At 38.9% G+C, this 25842-nt stretch overlaps 1 protein-coding gene across 3 annotated transcripts in view; it reads right to left on the bottom strand.

Annotated features, from left to right (window-relative positions):
- Positions 1 to 15100: 15100 nt before the first annotated feature.
- The window catches only part of Inpp4b (inositol polyphosphate-4-phosphatase, type II, 105kDa), a 354826-nt gene continuing 344084 nt past the window's right edge, over positions 15101 to 25842 (bottom strand). For all 3 annotated transcript variants that reach the window (XM_013029535.1, XM_013029536.1, XM_013029537.1), the window contains one exon: positions 15101 to 16979. In XM_013029535.1, coding sequence (XP_012884989.1) covers positions 16847 to 16979 — 133 coding nt within the window. In that variant the 3' untranslated portion in view covers positions 15101 to 16846. The remainder of the gene's footprint in view (positions 16980 to 25842) is intronic.

The raw sequence follows: 25842 nt of genomic DNA, 5'->3' as shown, positions 1-25842 counted from the left end.
TGTAATGATTTACCTTTATTTTTTTCTTGACTTAGAATGCAATACAAGGAAGGATAACTAATGTATTTGTATTTACTTAACTTTTATCTCTGAAGAATGGGGTGATTGCCACTGAGGTAGGATTGCACCTACTTCCCTTACAAGGAGAATCGGTTCTGTTCTGGGAACCCAGAGAAAGATTTATTACAGTGCTCAAACATTAGAACCATTATTTGCAAGTTTTCAAAATTAAATTCAAAGACATAAAACACAGAACAAAAGCAGGGCAAATATACTATAAAGTGTTTTTAAAAAAATAATTATACACAGAGTTTCAGTAGTCAGTACCCATGAGGAAAAGATGCACTTTACTAATTGTCTTCTCCTATGTTGAATGCTATCCTGTGAGAGAGTGTGTGTTGTTTCACCTTCTAGTAGTAACAAAGTCTTCACTAATAAAAGATCAATTCAACTCAGGAAGAAGTCATCAAAGCACAGGAAATCCACACAAAAATACACAGGTGGGATTCGAGCAAAACGTCTCCACAGCACAGGAAATCACCAGGAAGAAAACGTGACTTAGAGAATGGGAGAAAGCTGCACGTCAACACTGGGTTGATACCCAGGACAAAAAAGAAAAAACTGAACAGCAAAAAAACAAAACAGATCACAACAAAAAAAACCCACATACTTTTTAAATGGCCAGTGGACCCTAAATAAGCATTTCTCAAAAGCACACTTAACAAAGACCAACAATACATGAAAAATGTACAACATGTATAATCATGAGGGAAATGAAAAATAAAAAGTACAACATATTGCCTCAGTCTGGTAAAAAATGGGTATTTTATTATTAAAAGAGAAATGATAACAAGAGTTGGCAAAATGGAACGCTTCTATAGTCATTATGAAAAACAGTACTGAGATTTCTCAAAATATTAAAAACACAAGTACACAGGATGCAGCACTTCCACTGCTAATATATATATATATATATATATATAAACAAAACAAGAGTGTTGAAAGAATTTTAAAATTCCCATGTTTATTGCAGCACTAGTCCCACTAACCAAGAAATAAAAACAACTGTCTACCAACTGATGAATGAACCAAGAAAATGAGGTAAACACACACAATGAATTGCTCTATAGTCCCTCTGTCATTAGCGGTGACATGGACATGACTGGAGATCATTATATTGGGTACCACAGACACAGAAAGACAATTCCTACATGATTTCATTTATGTATAGAATCTAAGCTAGGAGAATAGCTGTTGTGTTACAGAGGTTGGGGGTGGGGAGGAACGGGGAAAGGTAGATGGGTACTAAGTTCCAGTTAGATGGGAGAAGAAGGTTCTGTGTTAATGCAGTGCAGAGTGACTAAAGATGAAGAGAACTTGTACATTTCAAAGCGTGGGAAGAGAGGATCTTGAATGTTTGAACAATGAATGCTCAAGGAGATGAATAGGTGTAACCTGATGTGAACAATAAGCAAAGTTCACTCATACTGAAACTCATATTGAAACACAGGCTGCCCAAAAGATAGGAATGGTTTGTGTTGTTGTTGTTGGTTGTGGGACTTGAACTCTGGGCCTGGGTGCTGCCCCTCATCTCTTCAATCAAGACTAGTGCTCTACCACTTACCACAACGCCATTTCCGGTTTTCTGGTAGTTTATTGGAGATAAGAGTCTCATAGACTGTCCTGCCTGGGCTGGCTTTGAACCACGATCCTCAGATCTCAGCCTCTTGAGTAACTAGGATGACAGGTGTGAGCCACAGGTGTCTGGCTAGGAATGATTTTGATGGTTGTGTGTACAGGAAAGTTTTGAAATACAAAGAAGCAACTTCAATGCCCATCATATATTAAAATTTGCTCTGTGAAACCTCCTAGATAGACAATATTATGTTAGTTAAATATCATGTTAGTGCCTCTGGGTTTAATGGAAGTGGAGCTCATGGAAACTCGATGGGCTAGGCCTTTTAGTTCTGTGGATATACTTGATCACCTGCAAATGGTACTTGAAGCATCCAATGGCAAAAGCACTTGTATATTCCAAGCAGGTTGAAAATTCATTATGCATCTTAATACATTTTAAAAAGGTGTTTTTGGGTTTTCCCTTAAAAAAAATAAAACAGTCTCTTAATGGTTTCTGGCTCCAAGGTAATAAACCATATAATGTGTTCACTTGCATACATTTGTCTAAGTGCTTTTTTTTTTCTTCTTCTGTCTAGGATATTTTAACATTTGTGCCAAGATAATCTAAAAGATTTTGGTTTGCTATCTATGCACCATCTGTGTAATTTAAGTTAATTTATACAGAAAAGCTTCTAAAATCATCCATTATAAATATTGAATGCTTATGTTCTTTAACTGGGGGGGAATTTATACTAGAAAAGATTTTAATGGGAGAAAAACAAATGTGTGTGTGTGTGTGTGTGTGTGTGTGTGTGTGTGTGTGTGCCTAAAACAGAGATGGGAAGTAATTTCCAGTCACAACTCAAGTATAGGATAAAACCTTTTTCTTGATACTGGGATCACTTTCCCCTCAAAAGAATATTTTAAGAACTAGTATTTTATAAAGTGCCCCCCAAGACCTTTTTTTCTTATAAGCTTAACTCATACATGAAGAATTTACAATCCTAAAGTATTATGTGTGCTAAGGTGTTCATATTTGCTTTCCTTTTCACTTTTTTCCTAAAAGAGAAATAACCCATATGCATACCATCTTCTAGCCTTTAATTATTCAAATGATTGAAATGGATCATTGGGGCAGATGGGTTGCTTCTCACTGTAAGTTTAACGCATCAGTAAGAACAAGCTGGGCATGTTGACACACAGTCACGAGCCCAAAGCAAAGGGGTTTGAAGCCAGCCTGAGCTTCATAGTGACACTCCATCTTCTCCATTCCCCGAAGTGGCATATTCAAACTATCAAAACTCAGCTAAAAGTGTCACAACTGAAGGGCAATTTTAGAGTATCTGGAGTCCATAATCAAGTCCTATGCTAAACCTGAGTTTGTTGAAAGCACACATTCTGTTGGGCCAGAGACTAGGAGCAACCCTCGCATTAACTACTTCTGAGTCTTAAAGGTCATATAAAACTGTTTGGCGCGGGGAGAGTTTCAGAAGCTAGGGATCACATTCCCTTGCCACTTGTGGTGCTAAGATTTTAATGGCAATGTCAAATTGCCATCCTCGTCATCGGTCAAGAGGCATGGTATTCACAACCTGCTCTGTTCAGTGGCAACTCCTTTGTGCAACTACTTCAATATTAAAAAACGAAACCAAACCATTAACCTCCCCCCAAATCGTAATGGCTGAAATAATCTTAAAATCCACACTACGTTGTCCTCATGAGCTGCAGGGTCCGCATCGCCACGGTGCTCATGTGTGCATGGAGCTGGATTTCTCTAACACCGGAGTCTCAGCTGGCAGAGGAGGCTGGGAAGCTCTTTTGACACCTTAGAAGCTGCATTAGCTCACAGGCAAGTGGTTCTTGTTTTCACGCCTAGCGAGTTAACAGGGCCTACAAACACGGCTATCCATAGCCTTCCCCAGGCCTGTGACAGAAGACACTTTCAGCTCCTAAGTCAGAGGCTGCCTGTGGGGGTTGCCACCAATGACGAGAAATTCAAAGGGTTTCTAAAGAAAAAAAAAAGATAACAGAAGTCTTATTGATTTTAGTCCATCCTGGATGCCCATTAATGATGGTTATCTGGGTCCATGGTCTATGAAATCAATCTCAATTAGTGCAAGTCTTGTTTTTGGTAATAGCCACCAGATCTGAAAATATCACAACGATACCTGGGGAAAACTTCCACTGGATGCTTCTAGTCTCGCAAAAGTGGCATTTAAAGCATGTATAAACTGACAAGTTGGTTTTTATCTTTTTCTTTTTAAAAAATTTAATTATTATTTTTTGCACCATTATTGGGACTTGAGTTCAGTGTCTCGCTCTCTTGCTTGGCTTCTTGATCACAGCCGGCACTTTACCACCTGAACTTTCAAATATTAATTTTGTTAAGAATAGTTTTAGGTTCACTGCACAATCAAGATGAAGGTATAAAATGTTTCTCCAATCACCTCCCCTTCCACATATGAACAGGCTTTGTCATTATACACATCTTCCACTACACTGCTACAGTTATTATAATCAGTGAAACTATACTGGCACACCATTAGCAACCAGAGTTCATGGTTTGTATTAGCATTCACTCTTGTTTGTCTCTTCAGAATGTCTCTCTTTGTTACCATGACATGTCTCATTCATGGAATCAAATGCAGGATACATTAGATCCATCATCCTGCACTGCTCTGAACCAGTTTTAGAAATTTTAAAAGTCGTAAGATTGGTAGTAAATTTAAAACACAAAGATTGGAAGTGTTTATCATCATGGAAATTTGAGATGAGCTATTTTCTTTGGTTGTTTAAAGGCCCTTACAATCAATTCTGCCCCTGTCCTTACGGCCTGGTGTTTCCGGCATTTCATTCTGCATTTCTTTCATCATTACTTTATTTTACTGCTGTAAGTTTATTGTCATCATGTAGTTGTACAAAGGGGTTAAAATTCGACATGGCGGCTTAGGAGCACAGAGCATTTTGATCAATGTCATTTCTTTTCTCATTCTCCTTCACCCAAACTCACTCATCCCCTCAGTTTACCTGCCACACAACTATACATTGAATATTATGCCTACATTCTGCCACCTTTCCTCTCCTAATTTGTCCACCTTCTTCCTCTTGACCTTACTTCTTCCAACGACAACTCAAGGAACCAGTTTCCTGGTATTCATTTTGCTGGACTGTAAATTCCTTGTTTAAAGGAGCTGCACCATTAGAATTCTCCCTCCTATATACCAAACTTTAGGTAATACAGTTTTCATATGTGCATATGACCCTGTATATGTCTAACTGTATATGTTAGAACTTTCACATATGAGAGAAAACATGCATCTTTTATTATCATTATTTTACAGATTTTGTGTCAGATTTTAGTTAGGTATTTTTATACTACTGTAAATAATACTGTTTCTTTGATCATTCAGGATTTTTATTATCAATATATGGAAATACCATACTTTGTATATTAATTTTTTGTTTATTTTTTATTTCCTACATCTTCACTGACTTCATTTACTGAATCTGACAGAGATGTATGTGTATAAGTAAGTGTGTGTGTGTGTGTGTGTGTGTGTGTGTGTGAGAAGTCTGGTTTTCAACATATTGAATCATATCATTTACAAATAGTAATAGTTTTAAATTTTCCCCCAATTTGGTTACCTTTGATTTCTTTCTCTAGTCTAACTGTCCTGACACAACTTTTAGTACTCTGCTGAATAGAAATGTTGGTGGTGTGTACTCCTACCTTGTACCAGGTCTTGGAGATAAAATTTAAATCTTTCTTTTTGATCATGATATTAGCTACAGGTTTTCCAAAAATGATCCTTATTTTGTTGGGGAATTTTTGTTTTATACCTAAATGTTCAGAATTTTATCAAAAAGAATGTTGAACTATATTAAATATTTTTTTCTCTGCATCAACTGATATGGCTAAGTGCTTTTGTGTTTTATTCTATTAGTCTAGTGAATCACTTTGGCTGTATTGCACATAAAACTAAGCTTGCTGACAGTAGTAAAACTCAGTAGTCATCATGACTAGTCTTTTTTGATGAATTTTAAAATTCACTTTGCTATTTATCACATCTTTGTTCAGTAGAGAGTTTTTCTTCTGTGGATTTTCTTCCCTTGTGGTGTTTTTTTCTGACTTAGGTATCAAGGTATGGCCAACCTCATAAAATATCTTAGGAAGCAATCTCTTTATATATACTTTTTTAAAAGAAAAGTTTTGAAAGTCTGTCAATTCTTCAAAGTTCAACAGAAGCAGTGCTTGTACATTTTTATTTGAGAGATTTTTAATTACTACTTCAAACCATTTCTTATCTTCTCAGGGATTTTCTTTGCTTGGAATTCAACCTTATTAGGTTTGTTTTTTCTCTAGGGGTTTAGCCATTTCCTCAAAATTACCAAATTTGTTGGTAATTTGTTGGCATATGATTGTTCTTAACATTCCCCCATCCTTTCTATTTCAGAGGTATATGTTGTGATTTTTCCATTCTTATTTCAAATTTTATGTATTTGAGAATCCTTTGCTTTTTCTAGTTTAGTCTACCTAACAGTTTGTTAATTGGGTTTAATTTTCAGAAAATAAATCTTTTTGATTCTCGTTGTGTATATTTGTTGTAATTCTACTCCAATTTTCAATGTTTCCTTTTTCTTCTGCTAACACTGGATTTACTTTGTTCTTTTTGTGGTTCCCTGAGGCATAATGTTTAGTGGTACATTTGGAATCACTCGACCTTTTTCAATGTAGGATTTTGTGTTGAAATCTTCCCTCTTACATCTGCTTTTGTTATATACCATATCCTTGATATATTGTGTCTACACTCTTGTTTATCTTATGATAGTTTTAATTTTCCTCTTGATCTTTCCTGTAATCAGTTGGTTTTTCAGGAGTGCACTGTTTAGTCTCCACATTTTTGTCCATGTACCAAAATTCCTCCTGCTACTGCTTTCTGGTTTCATAACATTGTGGTCAGAAACATTGTGGTCAGTATTTGATATGATTTCTACTTTCTTAAATTTGTTAAGATTTGTTTTGCTTTCCACCATATGGTTTGTCCTGGAGAACTTTCTACATAAACTACAGACGATTATATCTCCAGCTTATGTTGGGTGGAGGGTTATGTAAATTCATGTTATATCCATTTGTCTGAGGTATAGTTCAATTCTATCATTTCCTTCTCAATCTTCTACCTGGTTGATCTTTCTTTCCCTTTTTTGCTGAGCATGGTATTAAAATTGCCTGAGTATTATCACATTGCTACTTATTCATTCATTTATTCATATCCATTAATACTTGCTTTCTACATTTAGAGGCTCCAAGTGAATTCACAGGCTGTACCCTGAATGTGTTTCTTTACAATTATTATTTGTTCTTGATGAACTGAATCTTTTATCATGAAATAATGAGTTTGTGTTTTCTCTAGTGACAGTTTATAACTTGAAATGTGCTTTAGCTGCTATACATGATGTTCCTGCTCTTCTTTCCCCTTTGCTTTCACAGTACAAATGTCCTTAAGGCTAATGTGAGTTTCTCGGCCTCAGATGTTCTCTGACCTGTCCAGCAAGTCAATGTCCTGACACTTGTCCATTCACACCCGAATTAATCACTGAGAAGTAAGTAAATGGTTGAGCTTTTTTTTTTTTTTTTTTGTCAGTTGTGGGCCTGAACTCTGGGCCTGGGCGCTGTCCCTCAGCTCTTCAGCTCAAGGCTAGCGCTCTACCACTTGAGCCACAGCACCTTCTGCCTTGCATGCATGAGGCTCTGGGTTCGATTCCTCAGCACCACATAAGCAAAGAGAAAAAAGCAGGAAGTGGCGCTGTGGCTCAAGTGGAAGTGCACTAGGCTTGAGCTGAAGAGCTGAGGGGTAGTACCCAGGCCCAGAGTTCAGGCCCCACGACCAGACCCCCCAAAAATTATATTTTCGACATCACAATTTAAAGGTGATTATATTATTTCTCTTGCTTGCTTCCTTCCTCCTTCTCTTCATATTTCTCCTCCTCCTTTCCTCATCTTTCTCTTCCTCCTCTTCCTCTTTCCTTCTCCTTTCCCACCCATCCCCCAAATACAGGGTTAGAATGCAGGGCCTTGTGCTTGCTAGGGAGATGCTTTACTACTTGGCTCACGTCCCAGCCTTTTATATTTTAGTTACTTGTCCGATTGGGCTATACGCATCTTAATCAGACATATCTGGACTATCAACTTCCTACTTACCTTTCTTATATAGACGGGATTAGAGGAACACACAACCAACCCTGTGTGGTATGCTTTTTCTCCATGTAACATCTGATTTGGTAGCAGAGTGACACTGGCCTAAAAGAATGGCTTCAAACATATTCCCTCACTCCATTTTGTAAAAGGAACCGTGATCAGCAAAGGTAGGGAACTATCACAAGAAAGCAAATAGGTAATGGCTGAGCTACGCATGGTGATGATCTCCCTTCCCACATTCAGCCACCAAGTCACTGAGGAAGGCACATTGTACAGTGTGCCATCTGAAACAATAAATATCACTGCAGAGGGCAGTCCAAACTTAAAAATATGAAACAAGGGTAAAAGGGTGCTCACGCTGTGCCTTCTGTTTCTGTGAACAGGAAAGGCATTTAAGCCCAGAACTAACCGAAATACCCCCGAAATCATATATTTTAGAGGAAATGCATGTTTTTATAAAATCCTTGAATTCAAATGGATTCACTCTTTGTTCCCTGAAGCCTTTAAGGGACAGACATGGAGAGCTATTTATCTCCGGCTTACATATTGGAAAATGAAAAACAGGAATGAATCGAATCATTCACGGTTAATGGCAAAACAAGACACCATTAGACCTCTCGTCTCTCAATGCACCAATATAATTGTTTCCTTAGTTACCTTTATGTCTCAGCAAAAATGACTTTTCATTTTCATCTTCCTAATGCATTTAGAACGTAGCTCTACATAAGACACAACTTTAAAGTATCCTCAGCCAAACTGAGCTTGCTTGTTCTACAATCTGCCTTCTTAATGTTGGAGCTAGGGCCTCATTGTCAGTATCCAGAAGTGGGGTGTCCGTTCCCCACCATGTCCTTTCCCCTGGGGGATTTCTCTTTCCCAATCACATGGTTTCAGCTGTACTGTCATTCAAGGTGATCTGTTTCGCCTGCACAGTGGTGTCCGGCTGGCCCTCCAGGATCTCCCTCCAGGATTTCCTGATCATTAAAATCCATTTGAGAGAGTCCATGATGGGAGAGAAAAGAGAATCCCATTTTCTTTGTGAGACATGAACTACCATGTAAACTTGAAGCTGGCAGAACTTTCTGGAAAAAAAAGGGGACATAAAGAGAGACAGGAGTACAGACAAAACCAAACATCCCTAAGGTATAAAATGTACTATTATGCTAACAATCATTATTCCTATAATTATGTTAATATCTACAACTTTATATTCTTGGTATACAATGTACTTCCCAAAGAGAGAGAGAGAGAGAGAGAGAGAGAATATGAGACAGAAAGACAAAGAGGGAACTAATTTTGTCATTTTAAACAGCAGACAATGTGTCTAAAGTTCAGTTGCTGCCTTTGTTTTTCAGGTTACAAGTGAAGACACTGCCTTTTATCCCTGGCATGGTAGTTCATGCCTGTAAACTCAGATTTACAGCAGGCAAGGTAAGAGGATTCCGGTCCAAGGCTGGTGCCAGGCCAACATATTAGGAGTTTATCTGAAAAACAAATTTTTTTTAAATGGGGAAGACCAAAGAATGGCTCATCAGTAAAGCACCTACCTAGAAAGTTGAAGGTACTGAGTTTGAACCCCAATAATCCCTCCAAAAAGAAGAGGAAATTGCCTTTCAGTTTGGAGTGGTTTCTTCATCTGACATTTTAAGTCAACTACAGACTATTTTGAGTACTTTTTGTGTCTTCATACGGCATAGGAAGCTGGCCCAGTCACTACATTTTCACTTTGACTCTACCGCAAAGTTGGGACTCATGAATATTTTTAATAGACCTGACTTGCTACTTGCACAACTCAGAATCGTCCAGATCCACCATGTTTAAAGCCAAATAGCAGTTTTGTCTCGCAAGCCTAGTGTCGCTTTACACTTCTGTATCCCCTCCCCCCCCCCCCGCCCCGTGTGTCACTGCTGACCCTTTCTGCTACGCAGGCTCGAAAGCTAAAGCTTCCCTTGATTTCTTGTTTTCACGCCCTTAATGTTACAGGAACCTTCCTACTAGGCACTTTTACCTCCTAACCCCTGGCCAGGCCCGTGCTGGCTTCCTCTCCCACTGTATCTTTTACCCGCCTCACTGGTTTCAACTCTGATTCCGTCATCCATTCGCTGTGCACTTAGAATGATCTGACTTCAGTCCTTTGCCTGGAAAATTGTACTTGCTCCATATTGCACATGAATAAATTCCGAATTCCTCTTCACAGTCAGAAATCGTTTTGTGAAGGCCAATCATCTCCACCTCCCCCACCTGGTACTACAGGCCCGTGCACTGGAGTCACACACACCCTTCCCCTGTGTGTGACTCTCCCTTGAGCACAGCTCAGTGGAGAATTTATCTCCTTATTAAGATCGACTCCTTCCACCTTTGCTAAAACAAAGAACCCAACCAACATCATCATTCTCTGCCAAAATTCTTCATCATGGCTTGATACCATTCATGATAACGAGTTATTTCTGGACAATAGTTGGCTTTCTCTTCCTCTGCATTCCTCACTGAACTGGTCCCTGAGTAGAATGATAACTCTTGTCCACCACTAAACACTCTGAGTGTAGCTCAGTGCCAGACATTCAAAGGCACCTGCTAACTAAACACAGTATCAAATGCAGAAATGAAGGAATGGATATATGAAGGAACAGGGTGTATGAGAGAAGAAGTAGATACCGAGGAGACTGACACCATTCAGAGTAATATGGGAAGATAGCTTAAAATAAACAGCATCTGGATTTGCCTTCAGCAGCAATTTGGAGAATAGTGGGAAGAAAGGATATGTCCTACTATTGTCCTCAAGTTTCAGATAAAACTGTGAAGGCAGACACATTGAGTAACTGCACCGGGTCAAAAGTGCGAGCGACACCAGTGGAGGTGTTAATGATCCCTTGTTTGAGGAATAAAGACTGGTGCCAATCAGGTTACTAGTGCCACTGCCCATATGTAATTAATTCTTACCCAGAAGCTACACATGCATTAAGCAACAGAGAATAGCTTTGGACTAGTTCGTAGCACATCCCTGCTATTCTCCCCATGTGTGCCTTCACCCATCCTCTCTTTGTATGGCTTCCAGTTTATTAAAAGATGTAAGCCTGAGCTCAAAATCAGTGAGAGAATGGAAAATTCAATGCTTGTTTTATATGGACCAATGGTATAGAGCCATGAAATCATGTTCTTGGACTAACTCCAATGGCATAGACCCAGCCTGATGAATCTGTTCTCCGGTACAATAAAAAGTTCAGCCCCAGAGCAAATATCTGAGTGCCTATTGTATTTTCATTTTGAGTGAGGACTCCTCTAGCCTGCTTCCAGTTCAGACACAGAAATACCCATTAGAATCAGCACACACGGAGGATGCTGATGTTACATCGAGAATTGTTGGCTTGTCGCTGGATCAATGATGCTCTTAAAGCACTCCAGATGGCAAAAGTTCATTCTCTACGTTTACACAGGGGTCTCATCTGGCTAACTCTCTTGCAACAAGGTCTAATTAAAACTCTGAAGTTGATCTTCTACTGTTAACTGCTATGATAAATCATCAATGATCAAATCCAAAAGTCTATGAGGATGTGTTGGAATGACTGTATGTAATGAAGTAGACAGAGTTGGATGATTTACACTGTCCGGAAATGTCTGAATCTTAAATAAGGGTATAGGTTGAGCTTGCCTCCATAGAAAAACAGCCCTAAAACGCCCATTCTGTTGGTGAAATGAGACTAATCTAAGTGGAAAATTTGTCCTATAATTTTGATCCAGCCCAATATCATTCCATTCTCATCCCATTACAAATGCTACCCCTTGAACTTTTAATTATTATTTACACACTGTGACACTTAATGAAAATGGAAAGTAATGTACAATAGTGAAAACAAGTCAGAAACGTAAAAAATAAAACCATGTTTATTAAAAAATACACGCATGTACAATGGTACAATGAATATGGTTTACACAGAACAATACAACACAAATGGTAGTTTTTAAATGCCAGTATAAAATGATCTAATCTATTTGGGCTCATTTCCTAGGTATACACATTATTGGTCTAATTTATTTAACATTAAAAGAAAACAAATGTCAACTTTCAAATGAGTACCTCAAGAACCTGAGAACACAATATTAGGTTCAATGAAATAATGACCTGTTTATGTAAGAAGTCATATGGATTGCATGTATGGCACATGCATATATGGCACATGCATGTATGGCACATGCAATTCGCAAGGTCTACAGATATCTGCACTCTGCCTTTTAGAAGTAGGAAAGCTCTTTACAACAGGAAATGGTTTATAATGTTGATAATGGTATAGAAACATCACTGTATATGTATATACATAATTTTGGTAAGATTGGAGTCACTAATGTCTCCCAATGACCACTACCACAGCAGGCCATCTTGGAAGATATGCTAATGGGTTGTATCCATTTCTCACTTGTGAAGTTTAGATGTTTTCAGTAATATCATGTCTGGTTTCTTAGGACACATCATTGATCTCAGGCCTTCTTTGTTTTGATATTCACTTTTCAGTGTACTGCACTTGTGAATGTTTGTCCTTTCAAATGTAAAATTCTATGCTTGAATTAAAAATAAAGGTTAAAAAAAGCTCAGGCATGATTGCATGGGCCACTTGGGGCTTAATATTATTCTATAATTTTTTCATTTTACTTTGTTACAAATAGCTAGACTTCATTTATTTCTTTAAAATCAAAAGTGTCTAAAGACTTTTTCTTACTTGCTCAGAAATTAAATTCAGCATGATTAACATGCACCATTTCTCAGAAAGAAAGAAAAGCAATTTTTATTCCTTAATTTCATACTTAATTGGCTTGTCATATTTTATCTAAAACAGCAGTTTTATTTCCCTAGCTTTATAAAGGTCAGTTTTTGTTATAGGTAGTATCTTTGTGTGTGAAGGTCTAATTTCAAACTGCCAGAGAAAAAAGAGATACAATATATTGGCATTTTCTGCCCAAAGCTGAGAAACAGTTTAAGGGTGGAGGAACACAGCTCCGAAAGATGGCAGCTGGGCCAAATAAATGTGAATTTATGCTAAAATGGTCCATCAGCTACTCAGTTCTTAGCAAATTATTCTTTCCAATAGTACACAATTGGTAAGGCTTCCAGCCAGGCCGGATGCTTTTGCTTCCTTCCATAACTGCTGAAGAGAGTTTTCTCAGACCAATTTCTTAAATTTGTAATAAAAGATAATTTATTCCTTTACAGATTGCAAAATGTGGACTGTATATGTTGATGTAAAACAATGTACCACCCTGCTTGGAACTCAACCACCTACAACATCTGTCACGCTTTACTACACTGCCAGAGTTTAATTCATTTAATACAACAGTTTGGGTTTTGAGTGAGCTATATTTATTAGAGTCTGGGCATAGCAATGTTACTGTTTGCATACTTTCAGCAAATGTCAAAATTATAAGCTTAAAAATCAATATGGTAAGCACGTTATTGATTTCCCTAGTCTACCCCTGAGTCCTTGCTCACACTAGGGCTTCATGCTGTGGAAGCACATCAGTGGTGGGTTTTTTAATGCACCCCTACAATCTAATAGCTTACTTATAATTACAATTCATACCTTACAGACTAGTTGGAGTGTTTACAGAGGATAAAACTCCCAGTAAAATTACAGCTGTCTGAAAATGACTTATCTTATTTAATGCCATTTTAATAATTCATCTTGCTTCTGATTCTTTGTTGTATCCAGCAGAGAAAAATAAGGTGCACCAATATATGATTAACAACCCGATTTCCAGGGCCGAATGCCCTAGTTTACTATTTGACAGTTTCTGTTGTAAATATTCCCATAGTGGCTACTTTCAGGGTATTCAGGGTACCACTATGATGATCCTAAATGAAGAGTGAGAAAGAGCTTCACAAGAGTGTCTTATTATATAAGCTTCACACCGAGCCTCACTCCTCTCAAAGCATAAATAGCAAAATTCAGTGGAAGAATTAGGAAGCAGTAAGCAAGCTTTGATTATATGTTTTTTCTTAATAAAATCTATCCAATTATGTTTCATAATTTTGTGTTAATCATGATTATGTTTAGCAACAAGAGGACAGAATGCTTGAAAATTTCACAATCAACTCTCAAGTACAAAACAAAACCCAGTTCCAACATACCAGCATGATCATGTCTCTTGGCAGAGTCTCAACTCCTACACAGAGAAAGATTTGATTTACTTTGGAAGCAAACCATTATTCTATACACATCACAAGACTTTTTCTCCCCTCTTCTAACTTGTCTTATATTTTCTGAACAACACCAGAGTAAATGTAAAAATAGAGAAGTGCCCTCTCTCCAGTGCTAGCCTTCAGAGTTTCCAGGTTCTTCAGAAGTGGTGTTAGTCTTATGAATGGCTCCCACTGATGAGTGGACCATTTAAAAATAATTGACCGCTTGGATCAAATGGTTATTGTGACTCCATGGATGATAAGACTCACCATAACCATCTAAAAGGATGCACTAGCAGTGTGTAGCGAGAACTCGAGGCAATATTTTAAAAGAACAAAAAGACACAGGAGAAATTAATGAACAGGTGAAGCTAAGTATGGGTCTGTCTCTGCCAACATTTAAAACATCTCTTCACCAGACAGGGGAGACATTTCTACATTTTGGACCTTTTCATTCTGTGTCACTCATAATGGTGGTTGTACCTTTTTGTGTCTCTAAATACATATTTCCCCCCTCCTGGAACCCTGTAAATCATCAATTTGGACTTGATACTGTATTGATGACAGTGGAAGGAAAACATAGTCTTTAGCCCAAATCTATGGTGCTTGAACATGTCACTTCCTGGTTCCTTTTTGGCTTACTGTGATCTCTAATAAGTCTGCTGATTGACCTTGTAAATGAAGGTGTCAGGAGAAAAGCATGGGAGACTTAAGAGGTTTGTTTTTAATTTCTTTCTGTTGTTGTTTCACATTTGGTTCAGAAAGTTTTGATAATAACACATAATGAAGTGCTTGTCCAAGTATACTTTTTTTCTACTCTAAATTTCACTTTTAGTTGATACAGTGACACTGCTTAATGGTGGATTTTCCTAATGATGCACTTTCAGAAGTAGGCAAACATGTACCCTTGTCTATTAGGTAATGGTGAAGATTATGCTAATACTGAATAAAAATTCACGTGAATTTTTATTACAGTAAGGTCCATTCTTCAAGACTTCTACATTGGTATTTATTTTAAAGAGAAGGAAATCATAAAATGTTACCTAAAACCCAATAGTTGGCTTCCTCATTTTTTTTCAAAATTTGACATGAGGTTGTTTTTTTTTTAAATATAAGAATTACTGTTTAAATCTTTAAACACTGGTAAATCAAATGACATCCCCTGGGATTCAGACCATCATTTGATATTCTCAACAAATTTTATAGCTATTCTAGAAGATCTCTGTCATCCCTACCACTCTACCTTAAATTCAATGGGATAGTGAAAATAACCACAGACCCTTCCATTTGGAAACACAGCAATTCAAAGATTCTACTTAAATGGAGAATGAATCTTATCAGAGAAGCCTACGATATTTTTTTCATTGAACAAATCCAGCATATACAGAACATTTTCAATTAAAGAGCTATAAACAGTTTGGCAATTGTTACAGCATACCCACAGGTCATTAGATAACATGATAATTCTAACGTGGGAAGGCTCAGTATTATCCAAAGTTGTGAGCGATTTGAACAACTCAACATGGAACTAATGATCTGTTTGAAATTCTTATTTTAACAGGCATCACTGATATAGAGCTCATATTAACTATGCATTGGATGTGGTTTCACCTAAAAGATATATTAATAAGCCCTGGTATTTCCAAAAGATGAAGAACAAGATTTATTTTTCTGAATGGCATACTCCAATCATGAGAAACAGAAAACCCACATACATCTGGAAAAATACAGGTTTCATTTATTCAGATTTTATTCTCTAAATTTCAATTCCACTTGATAAATCCTAATTTTGTTGTCAACTCTTCTTTCTGAATTGGCATGCGTAGTTAGCATAGCAATGTAGAAAAGAGATGAGTCATAAGTTAGGAAGGTAAAAGAAATAAAATAAAACAAAGGAGGGATTGTAATGGAGAGTCTGCAATATTCGAACCAGGCCTCTGGTCTTAGTTTACCAATGTGTGAATACTAGTTCTCTGTAGGATGATCTCTAAGGCCACGACTAATTTGGCACTTGGGAAAATTTATCAGTGGTGTTATTTTAAAGAAGCTGAAATTCAGCTAAACAGAAATGTGTGCTCCTTGGTCACGGTAGCTGCATAGATCTTACAAGTATATTTATCCATACTAACCTATGTGGCGGTGGATTGCAAATTCACATCAAGGTGACTGTGAGGAAACATCTGAAAGATCTCCTGAATTTCAAGGTGTAAAGTTTGAGCTGATGGGGAGTCATCAAGAGATTCCCCAACTCTCACAGCCCTGCAGCGTTGTGCCGGTTGTATCATCAAATAGTCTGTATTGTCACGTTATCTCAAACTCACACAACCCAAGTCAGAGTTTTGACAACACCAAACTAGTGCTGAAGTGTGTTCTCCCTCGTCACTTACAGGAGCGCCACAGCTGGACAGAACACAGACACAGCTGCAAGCTGTCAAGAACACGAGTTACAGTCTCCTAGTGTAGGTTTACCAGGAAGAGACTTCATACCGGGCCCCCAATAGGCTCTAAAGTGATCTGATATCAAGAAGCAACCCATAAATTCTTGTTCTCATTTTCCCCGCTCACTCCCTGAATCGTATTGGCCACCTGGGTGGGCCCAGAACACTTTTTACTCAAATCCTCCACAAGTGAAGTTTACCCTCTCTCCTTCCAACCAGTGAGCTTCAGCACAAAGGGGCTGGGAAACAGAAATGACAATGTTACACGAGGCTTGGAGCGGCCTATGCCAGGCATGATTGGTAATTCCTCAATTTGGGCAAATGCTTCCCCTTCCTTAAAAAAAAAGAAAAAGAAAAAAACCATCATAGAGAGATTTTTCCAACCAAAACGTATTTGCGTTTCTGTTTATTTACATGATGGTAAACTTAGGTGTCAGCTTTTCCGTAAGTCCCTTCCGGAGGTCGGTAGCACTTGGGGAAAGCCATCAGCTGCAGCATGTTGAAAGCATACTTCCTGCATTTGATATTCTTCAGTACATTCTCTATGCGGCAGCCTTCTCTGGTGGAAGGGGAAAGCACAAGCTCATGAAACACGGGATACAGAAATATGCTTTATTTGTTCAATGCAGAGTTGCAGCAACAGTCCCAGTAAAAATAACAGAGAGTCAACTCTACATTTGTTTGTGTGTTTGTTTTCCACAAGTGATGATACATCTTACAAAAGTAAATCCCAGGCCAGGCCCAATACCTTTCTTTATTGCCTTCGCAAAGAGATATCTAACGCCTCTTTATATTCTTAACAGACATGTCAGGTTTCATAAATTCTTTAAATATAATTTACTCCACAATACAGTTTCACTTGAGTTTCATAAATATATCTGCCTTTGTATATCTTTTCCACAAATTAATTTGTCAGTCTCTTTAAAACACATTAAAATCTATATGTAGCCCTAAGGATGCAGTTTCTAGGAATAATAAGGCATTATATTGATTAAATCTGGCCCTATAGATTTTTTTTAAAGGAAAGTTTCATCTCTATTTTTTTTACTTCAATATTTTAGCTGTGCAACAAAGAGAACATGGCTTTCTGAGGAACCTGGTCCAAGTCTCATCTTTGTGACGGAAGAGTTCTTGTCCCCAACAGTACAAAAGTCACAGGTGCTAAAAATGGCGCATTGAGACACAAGGAGACCTTGTTAGAAAGAATAGAAAAGTACTCTGAAAGCCAAATCAACCCAAACAATAGTTACAAACAGGATAATTTAATTACAAAACATAAATAGCCATTCTCTTCATAAATGTATGTGACAGAAAAGGGTTAATTAAGTGCAGCAAAGAAATCAGACAACAGGTTCAAAGACCAAAGGGGAGTTTCTATCCAAGATGGCAAGTACGTTATAAGCACAGTGGAAAGAAAAGTCTGGAACCTCCCTCATCCTGGGGGCATAGCTCAGGGTTTTAGTCCAGTTGTGCAAATTTAATCTCAATTCCTTTTAATAAATTGAATGGTAAGAGGAAGAGGAGGTTCAGAACTTCAAGCTTTCAGGATTCTGTTCTTTGTCTTATTTCAAAGACAATCATTGGGAAATTCTTCTTGAGCTAGTGAACAGTGGGAAAAATGTGTTACCAGGAACAAAAGGGCAGAGGAACTGACATATGCATAGTACTTTTTGTTCTGTAGAGTTTAGGAAAACAAACAAAAACACAAAGCCAACATTTTTTTTGTTTAAATTCAGTGAATCTGAAAATGTAGAAATAGTACAGCATTGTCTCCCATAATTTAAAGTCCATTGTCATTTGTAAAAAAAAAAAAAGAATACAACATAAAACTTATTGGTATTTGGCTAATAGTAATGCGAGACTTAAAATAAGCCACACAACTAGCAGGTGTGAGCTGACAAGCAGCAAGGCGACAGGGTAGAAGTGTCGAGAAGTTGGCTTGTTATCAGTTAGACAGCCTGTTTCCGGATCATCGGATTCGCTCAGCGCTCCCTGGGCTTGTCTGCTGTTAAACAGGGAGGAGTTAGAGGAGAGAAGAGAACAGGATAGCATTCACAGAGCAAAGCATTCAGCCTTAAATACGCTAACATACAGCACACGATCATCCGCATATTTCACATGGAATTTTCATGCTACCTAAATTCAGTGGCCTCCAGTGCATGCTTGCATGGATGGCTCAGCCGACTATGGGGAGCTGGTGTTATTGGCAAAAGGTGATTCCTTTTGTTCTGTCTGCGAGAACAAGTTGGCTCTGGGGCTGAGTCCTATGTATAAGGAAGACTCAAATCAGAGTGATAGCCTCATTACGACTGCATGGACACAACTAAAATACAGATCAACTCATAAAGGGAAGCTCATCAATACATCTTTGGGAGAGGACGTAAGGATGAAATGGAACAGGGCAGATGGGAGCATATGGATATGTCTGTCACATTCACATGCTGCCTCTTCTGTTGGTATACCTGTGTAATACATTTAAAATTATATGAATGATTTACTGAGATGGGTTGGTGTCTAAAATGAATGAAGCATCTGACATGCCATCTTGCCAGCCATACTATTAGTTTAACACACACACAGCTCTGAGCCTTCCTGTTAATCCAGCTCATGAACTCGTGAATTATTTTTGTCCCCTGCTGATCTTAGTCCCCTATGGACTCCTGATCTGGAAAGAAATGTATATTTACAAGATCATAGTTCAGAAAATAGAGGTTTTAAAGTCCCAATTCCCAGATTGTTTATTTCCTGCCTAAGTAAACAACAACAACAAATCAGGTTTTGCCTAAATGCAGCTCTAAGGACAAAATTAGATGACACTTCTGAAATATGTCACAGAGATGGGAATTGGGATAGTTCCCTAGGACTCAGAGCATGGAGAATTCCAACCACAAATCAGAAGTGATTTAATCTCTATGTGATCCTCCTACATTTTGAGACAGATAATGGGTTGTTGACTTTAAAGGAAACTTCTGGGAAGTGGCACTGTAGCTCAAGTGGTAGAGCACTTGCCTTGAGCTGAAGAGCTCAGGGACAGCGCCCAGGCCCAGAGTTCAAGACCCACAACTAACAAAAAAAAAAGTCTCATGGAAACTTCTATCTATAAGCTTCTTAACCCTGGGTCCTTCACAATGTGGTACAGTCTCTGAATTTTTTCTCCACAGTCATTTTTGACCAGGTGCTGACTTTACCAGTGGCCACATTTGGACAAATAGCAGCACTAATTATCTCAATTTGTGTGTGTGTGTGTGTGTGTGTGTGTGTGTGTGTGTGTGTGTGCCAGTACTATAGCTTGAACTCAAGGCCGTGTATTTTTGCTCAGGTTTTTCACTCATAGCTGGTGCTCTACCCTTTGAGATATACCTCCAGTTCTGACTTTTGCTGGGTAACTAGAGATAAGAGTCTGGAGGATTTGTCTGTCCAGGCTGGCTTCAAGTCATCATCCTCAGAGCTACTATGAAGGCTCAGGTTAGTTTTACTGAGGCAATGCACGACCCAGGACTGGCTGTCTAGGTTGGTGGAGAAGGAGCCTGAAGGCTCCATACAAACTGGAGAGAAGGAAGGAAGAAGGTTGAACAAGGAGGTTGAACAATGGCACAGTCCTGGGCCATCCCAAGCAATGTAAATCCTGAAAAGGATCTCAGAGCTGGAGGGCAGCGGTTGGCATTTCCCCTCTGAACACCACCAAAGTGATCTGCCAAGCAAGATGCATGAATCCAACAAGAGACCCATGGGGGTGGGGGGGGGGACAGAATCAGAACTGCAACCCCAGCACTCTGTGCCTGCTCCTTTCCAAATTGCTTCTTTGAGCCGGACATGGTTGTGCATGCCGGTCATCACAGCACTCAGCAAGCTGAGGCAGGAAGACGGGCAGTTTGAGGCTATCCCGTACCACACAGCCAGACAGTATCTCAAAGGAACAACCTAAAAGTCATCTTTTTGTATGTCGCATCGGCCGTGCGCTGGCAGAAGGGTACAGGTAGAGGCAGCTGCTATAGCAGATCAGAGCCCAGACTCCCGAGTTGACAACCTGTACTAAGACCCTTTCTGTCACTTGCTAGTACACTGGCCCTGGTGAGTTATTCAAGGTCTTTTCCTTCTCTGTGACATGATGGTAATAACAATAACGCCTACATCATAAAACAAATATGATATAACCTACCCCAGTTAATAGTTACAAATTTCTTAGGACAGAAAGGGCATCCCAAGCATTCAAGAATAGATATTATTTTATATCTTTGTGTAAATACACCACACACACACACACACACACACACACACACACACACACACACACACACACACACACCTTGCTACTCTAGATGGAACTTTTTAAACTTAGAAGGGTACAGAACCAAACGAGCCAGCATGCTGCTGCTTTTCAAAGATGATTGTGCTGTGAGTCAGCACGGGATGAGAACAGATGAGTCATGTTTACTTGGATCTACAGTACTTACAATCTGTAGATCATAAGTTATTTGTGCACCACTCTAGTGGCTACACTCAAATAAACTTCAGTTACCAAATCTGCCGTTCTAAAGTCTGACTGTAAAAAATAAAAAGGGAGGTTAAAAATAACTGTTCTGTCTCACGCCTGAACAATACCAGGAGCTAAATGTTCTTCTTCTCAAAGAAGTTTACTTCACCTGCACTAATTGTGTGTGTCTGCTGCAGGGTGGGCATGTGGGGGCAGCGGAGATGAGGCTGGGGCAAACAGCCAAGGAGGCTGGATAGATGTCTCTAAGGTCCTCTTGGATTCCCGGATGTTCAAAGTAAGGAGAGATGCTGGAATGAAGAAGTCTTGTTTCCTCTGCTGTGCCTCCTACCAGCTACCCAGCGCAAATTCTCAATCTGTTTCTACTGAAGCTCATCATATGCACAGCAATGAGGTTTCTGGAAAAGACTAAGTGGGATAATGTATAAAAAATATTTGTAGCTGGGCACTGGTGGCTCATGCCTGTAATCCTAGCTACTCAGGAGGCTGAGATCTGAGGATCACAGTTCAAAGCCAGCCCGGGCAGGAGAGAGCGTGAGACTCCTATCTCCAATAAACCACCAGAAAACCGGAAGTGGCGCTGTAGCTCAAGTGGTAGAGCGCTCGCCTTGAGCTGAAGAGCTGAAGGACAGCGCCCAGGCCCAGAGTTCAAGCCCCATGACCGACAAAAAAAAAAAATATTTGTCACAGTGCCAGGCAAAATCCAAGGTGTGTATAAATATTAGTTATTATAATTATTGTTAATGTCGTCTTTGCTAATGATGTTTCCAGATTTGTCCAATTTTAAAGCAAAGTTTAGCTAAAGCAAATCCTAACTAACATTGGTTTTTCTCCAATGTTTCATGTTAGAAGAAAAAAATGGATCTATCTATCTATTTATCTCTTCTATCTCTCTGTTTCTATCACCTATTGATCACCTATTATCTATTTATCCACCATAGGGTACATATTACATGCTGATTGAAAATTCATGTTAGGATATTAGCTACAATTTATTAATAGAGTAATATAAAAAATAGTCCTCTTCCCAGTAAGGTAATGCTATTAGTAGACCATGGCTGACCAAAACAGCTCTCAGACGAAAAATTAAAGCTGAAATATAGGTAGAAAATATCTTATAATAACAACCCTTCCTCTAAGTAAGGGACTCATTTATATACAGTTGTCAGAAAATATCTAATATTTTTCATTCTGAATGTTGGGTATGCCTGTCAGGTGAACATTATTAAGTTAAAAGTCTTTTTTATAGCATTCAATTCAATTCATTTGTCTCATAATTCAATTCACTTGTTTATTCACCTCATTGCTGGATATTAAAATAAACTAGACTGCATATTAATAATGTTTCACCTAACTGGACACCTAACTGGACACCTATAAATCCAGCCACTCAAGAGGCAGGAGGATTATGGATCAAGGCTGGGTTGGGCAAAACGTTGGTGACAGCCTGTCTCAATTAACAAGCTGGGTGTGGCTGCTTGTTCTCCAAACCTAGATATGTGAGAGGGATAAGTAAGGAGACTGCAGTCCAGACTGGCATAGCTAAAAATCCTTGACCTAATTTGAAAACCTAACTAAAGCAAAAAGTGTTAGAGTGCAGTGGTAGAATGCCTGTCTGCCTAGCAATCCCCAGGTCCTGAGTTTAAACCATAGTTCCACAACAACAACAACAAACGTTTCACAGAGAATCATCCTAGTATTCAGCTAGGACTCAAGCTAGCCGGCTTCCGGGGCTGCTGTAGGGCCAAAGGGCAGAAGGCTGGGCCACAGCATGGACAAGACGATGTGGAAATGCTTCTTCCATTGTGTTGAGAGTAACACACAAGTAGCCATTTCTTCATAGACAAACATGAATTTCTAAGGATTCGACAAGCACAAAATGCAAAAGGTTCCTTAGGTCATAATATCAGCAATTTATTCTCCGGGAAATGATGATGATCAGTCAATTAATGGCTGCCTGAAGGGCCAGGTATCCTGATCGTCCAATGGTATTAGTGTCAGCCTGCAGTGCGGGGAGGATCCCTGGAGGAAGTGTGACTAGTCAGACCTGGTGAGAGCAGTTACTGACTCTGGAGGGTAAAGACATCATCTGTTCTTCGAATATTTGTCAAAGCAATCACTTAAAATAGAAGTAAGTAAAAAGAAGCATCTCCTTTAAGATACAGGCCATCTAGGTGAGGATACATTTTCTTAACTAAAACCCTGTAGGTGTCACTTTCAGTACGGGCTCATTTTTCCTGGCTTTTCTGTCAGTGACTGTATCAAATCCTGGGTCATTGTGGAAGATTGTCCTTTCATATTATTTAGATTTCCACGTATATAATTAGAACCCTCTTTCTTTCTCTTGCGGGGTTATTATTCATGAAGGGCTTTGCTATTTGATACTTTATTTCATTAACTATTATAATGCTTCAAGCTTCCTAAAGGAAAATTACCAATTAAAAGTGAATTTGAAAAAAAAATCTTTCACTGTGACCAGCAAACGGCCCATGCTAGGACTAAATAATTTCACATTTAATAACCTGCTTCCACTTTGGAACTGGGGGATGCTATCTTAAAATTACGAGCTGTGGCGGTATCTTTCAGAGCTTTGTTGGACCACTCTCATCAAGTGCCATGTTTTAGTCCTGCATGTGTCAAAGAGAGCTTGAAGAGTTGTTCAGGAGACACAGAATAAGAGATTCTCAGATGTGAAGTTGATTTGAAAAAATTTCAAGTTGAATCCATATACTTCACAGCCAAGGAATTATCTTCAAATCTTCCTTATGCTTTCCCAGCTTAAAGTAGCAAGTAAATATTCTTGACCATGCTGTACCTCTGTTTTCATTTTTTTATAATTTAGAATATTAAAAGTAGCTTCTGAGAGTTTTCAAAAACTATGCAAATATTTACAGGAAGGGGAGGGGGTTCCGGGAAGATGGAGGAGGAGAAGCTGGAATCTGAACAAGCTCTTGCATAGAAAGCAGTTTTAGAATTCCAGTGAACAGTCCTAAGCCAGAGAATCACACCAAGTGTGCCATCACAGGACAGAGGGTTAGACAAGAGAGGGGAAACCCAGGCAAGGAGACACATCTGAGCGCCTGCCAGAAGCCGCCGCAGCAGCAGCAGCGGTTGCGGTGGTGACTGCAGGGCACCATAACTGAGCCAGACGTGGTGGGCAAGCGGATTCTACTCAACACCAGCAAGAACCAACAAGGAGCAGACATCTTCATCCTGCAGTTTGCAGACCAGAGACGACCCAGAATCCAAGACTCGGCTTGAGTAGAAGCCCGACGTCCTCACTCCTTCTCAGGGAGCAGAGGAGGGAAGGCCACCCCTCCCCCCAGCACCGGTGATCTCCATCTTGGATACGACAAAGCTCAGAGGAGCTGCCAGCTCCAACTTAGGCCTTGGAATAAAACGAGTCATTTAGCAGGTCAGCGTGACCTGCCAGACTCAGCTCCATCCAGGGAAAAGTCACCCCGCTTGGGCGCCAGCCATAGGAGTGGCTTTCCTCACTGGGTAACCAGAGCCAGAGGCTGCCCCTCCCTCGAAAGTCAATTGAAAATCAGTAAACAGAAACCCTGAGAATGGCTCCAGGCTGGGCTCTGTGAGGTTTTCACAAAATAGTCCCAGGGAAAAGCTACTGTTTGTTGAAAGGCCTCAACTCTACCCAGAACCTAGCCTCATCACTGCATCCCCCTCTTTTGTGATTCTCAAAGCAGATCTCCCTCCCATTAAATTAACCTGGGAAGGGGATCTCAAAATCTTGGGTAAAGCAGAGCATTTTTCTGCCTGTTCGAACAATCTGACTTAAGAAACCCATCAAGCCACAGGACCTCAAGCAGACCAGAGACTCCAACAAGAGGCTGGTTATAGACACAAGGGAGATACAGGATTTTTCCCACCCCTCCCAAAAAAATCAAAGAATTTTTTTATTCTTCTTCTTTTTTTTTCTTTTCTTTTTTTGGTTCCTTATATATAAAAATTTTTTTTCTTTTCTAAAACATTTATTAATCTTTAATTTTTGCCTTTTTTGAAAAAAATAGTTTTCCAGTAACTTTTTTTTTCTCTTATAATTTTTCTTTTAGGGATATGTGAATGTGCATTTTTCTTTCTTTTCTTGTCTTCTTTCTCTTTTTTTTTTCTTTTTTAATTATCTTTTTGTTTTTGGTTTAGCTCTACTGAACGTCTGATCTTTTTATTCTCCCTTTCTTATCCTTTTCACCTTTTCCTCTCCTTTGTTCTTCTTTATATGACTTAACTCTTGTCCTGCACATCCTCAGACAAACCCGTAGTTAACTAGTAGACCCTATCCCCCATTGTGTACACACTTAATCCACAAATTTATTACTCAATTCAAAACCTCTGAGACTTAAATTCCTTAATAGCAGTACTACCCCTTTATACCTATATAATATTTTAAGCATTTTTTTAAGTCTTTCACATCTCCTTTATGTCCCTCCCCTTCTCTCAATATACTCACGTTCCTCTCTAAATAGATTGTTTTTGAATCTCCATAATATCATTAATTTTTACTTGTCTATTTTTTCTGGTCTCTTTTCATTTCCCTTTCCCTTTCTCCTTTTTCTCTCTGTCTCTACTTGCATCCTACCCAACCTATTTCCTGCTTTGAGATTAGGACATCGTTAACTCTCCCTGTGCCTCCCCACACCAATCTATTCCTATTTTTTACTCACATCTCTCCCTAACCCTAATAATTTCTGGTTTTCCAAATTCTTCTCTGCGGTTCGAAGCCCATTAACATATAGTTGTTTGATGTTGAATAGATGTATCTGTAGAACTAGATTGTATCTATAGACTATTGATTGTACAAATTCATACTTTGGTTGATGGTTGCCTTAAGATAGTGTTCTAGCACAAAACTGGTGCTATTTTCATCTCAAGTGGGCAGAGTAAGCCGGAAAAACACAAGAAAAATGGCAAATCC

The sequence above is a fragment of the Dipodomys ordii genome, unplaced genomic scaffold, assembly GCF_000151885.1.
Source record: "Dipodomys ordii isolate 6190 unplaced genomic scaffold, Dord_2.0 Scaffold119, whole genome shotgun sequence".
Classification (NCBI taxonomy): domain Eukaryota; kingdom Metazoa; phylum Chordata; class Mammalia; order Rodentia; family Heteromyidae; genus Dipodomys; species Dipodomys ordii.
This window is presented reverse-complemented; position numbering and strand designations above follow the sequence as displayed.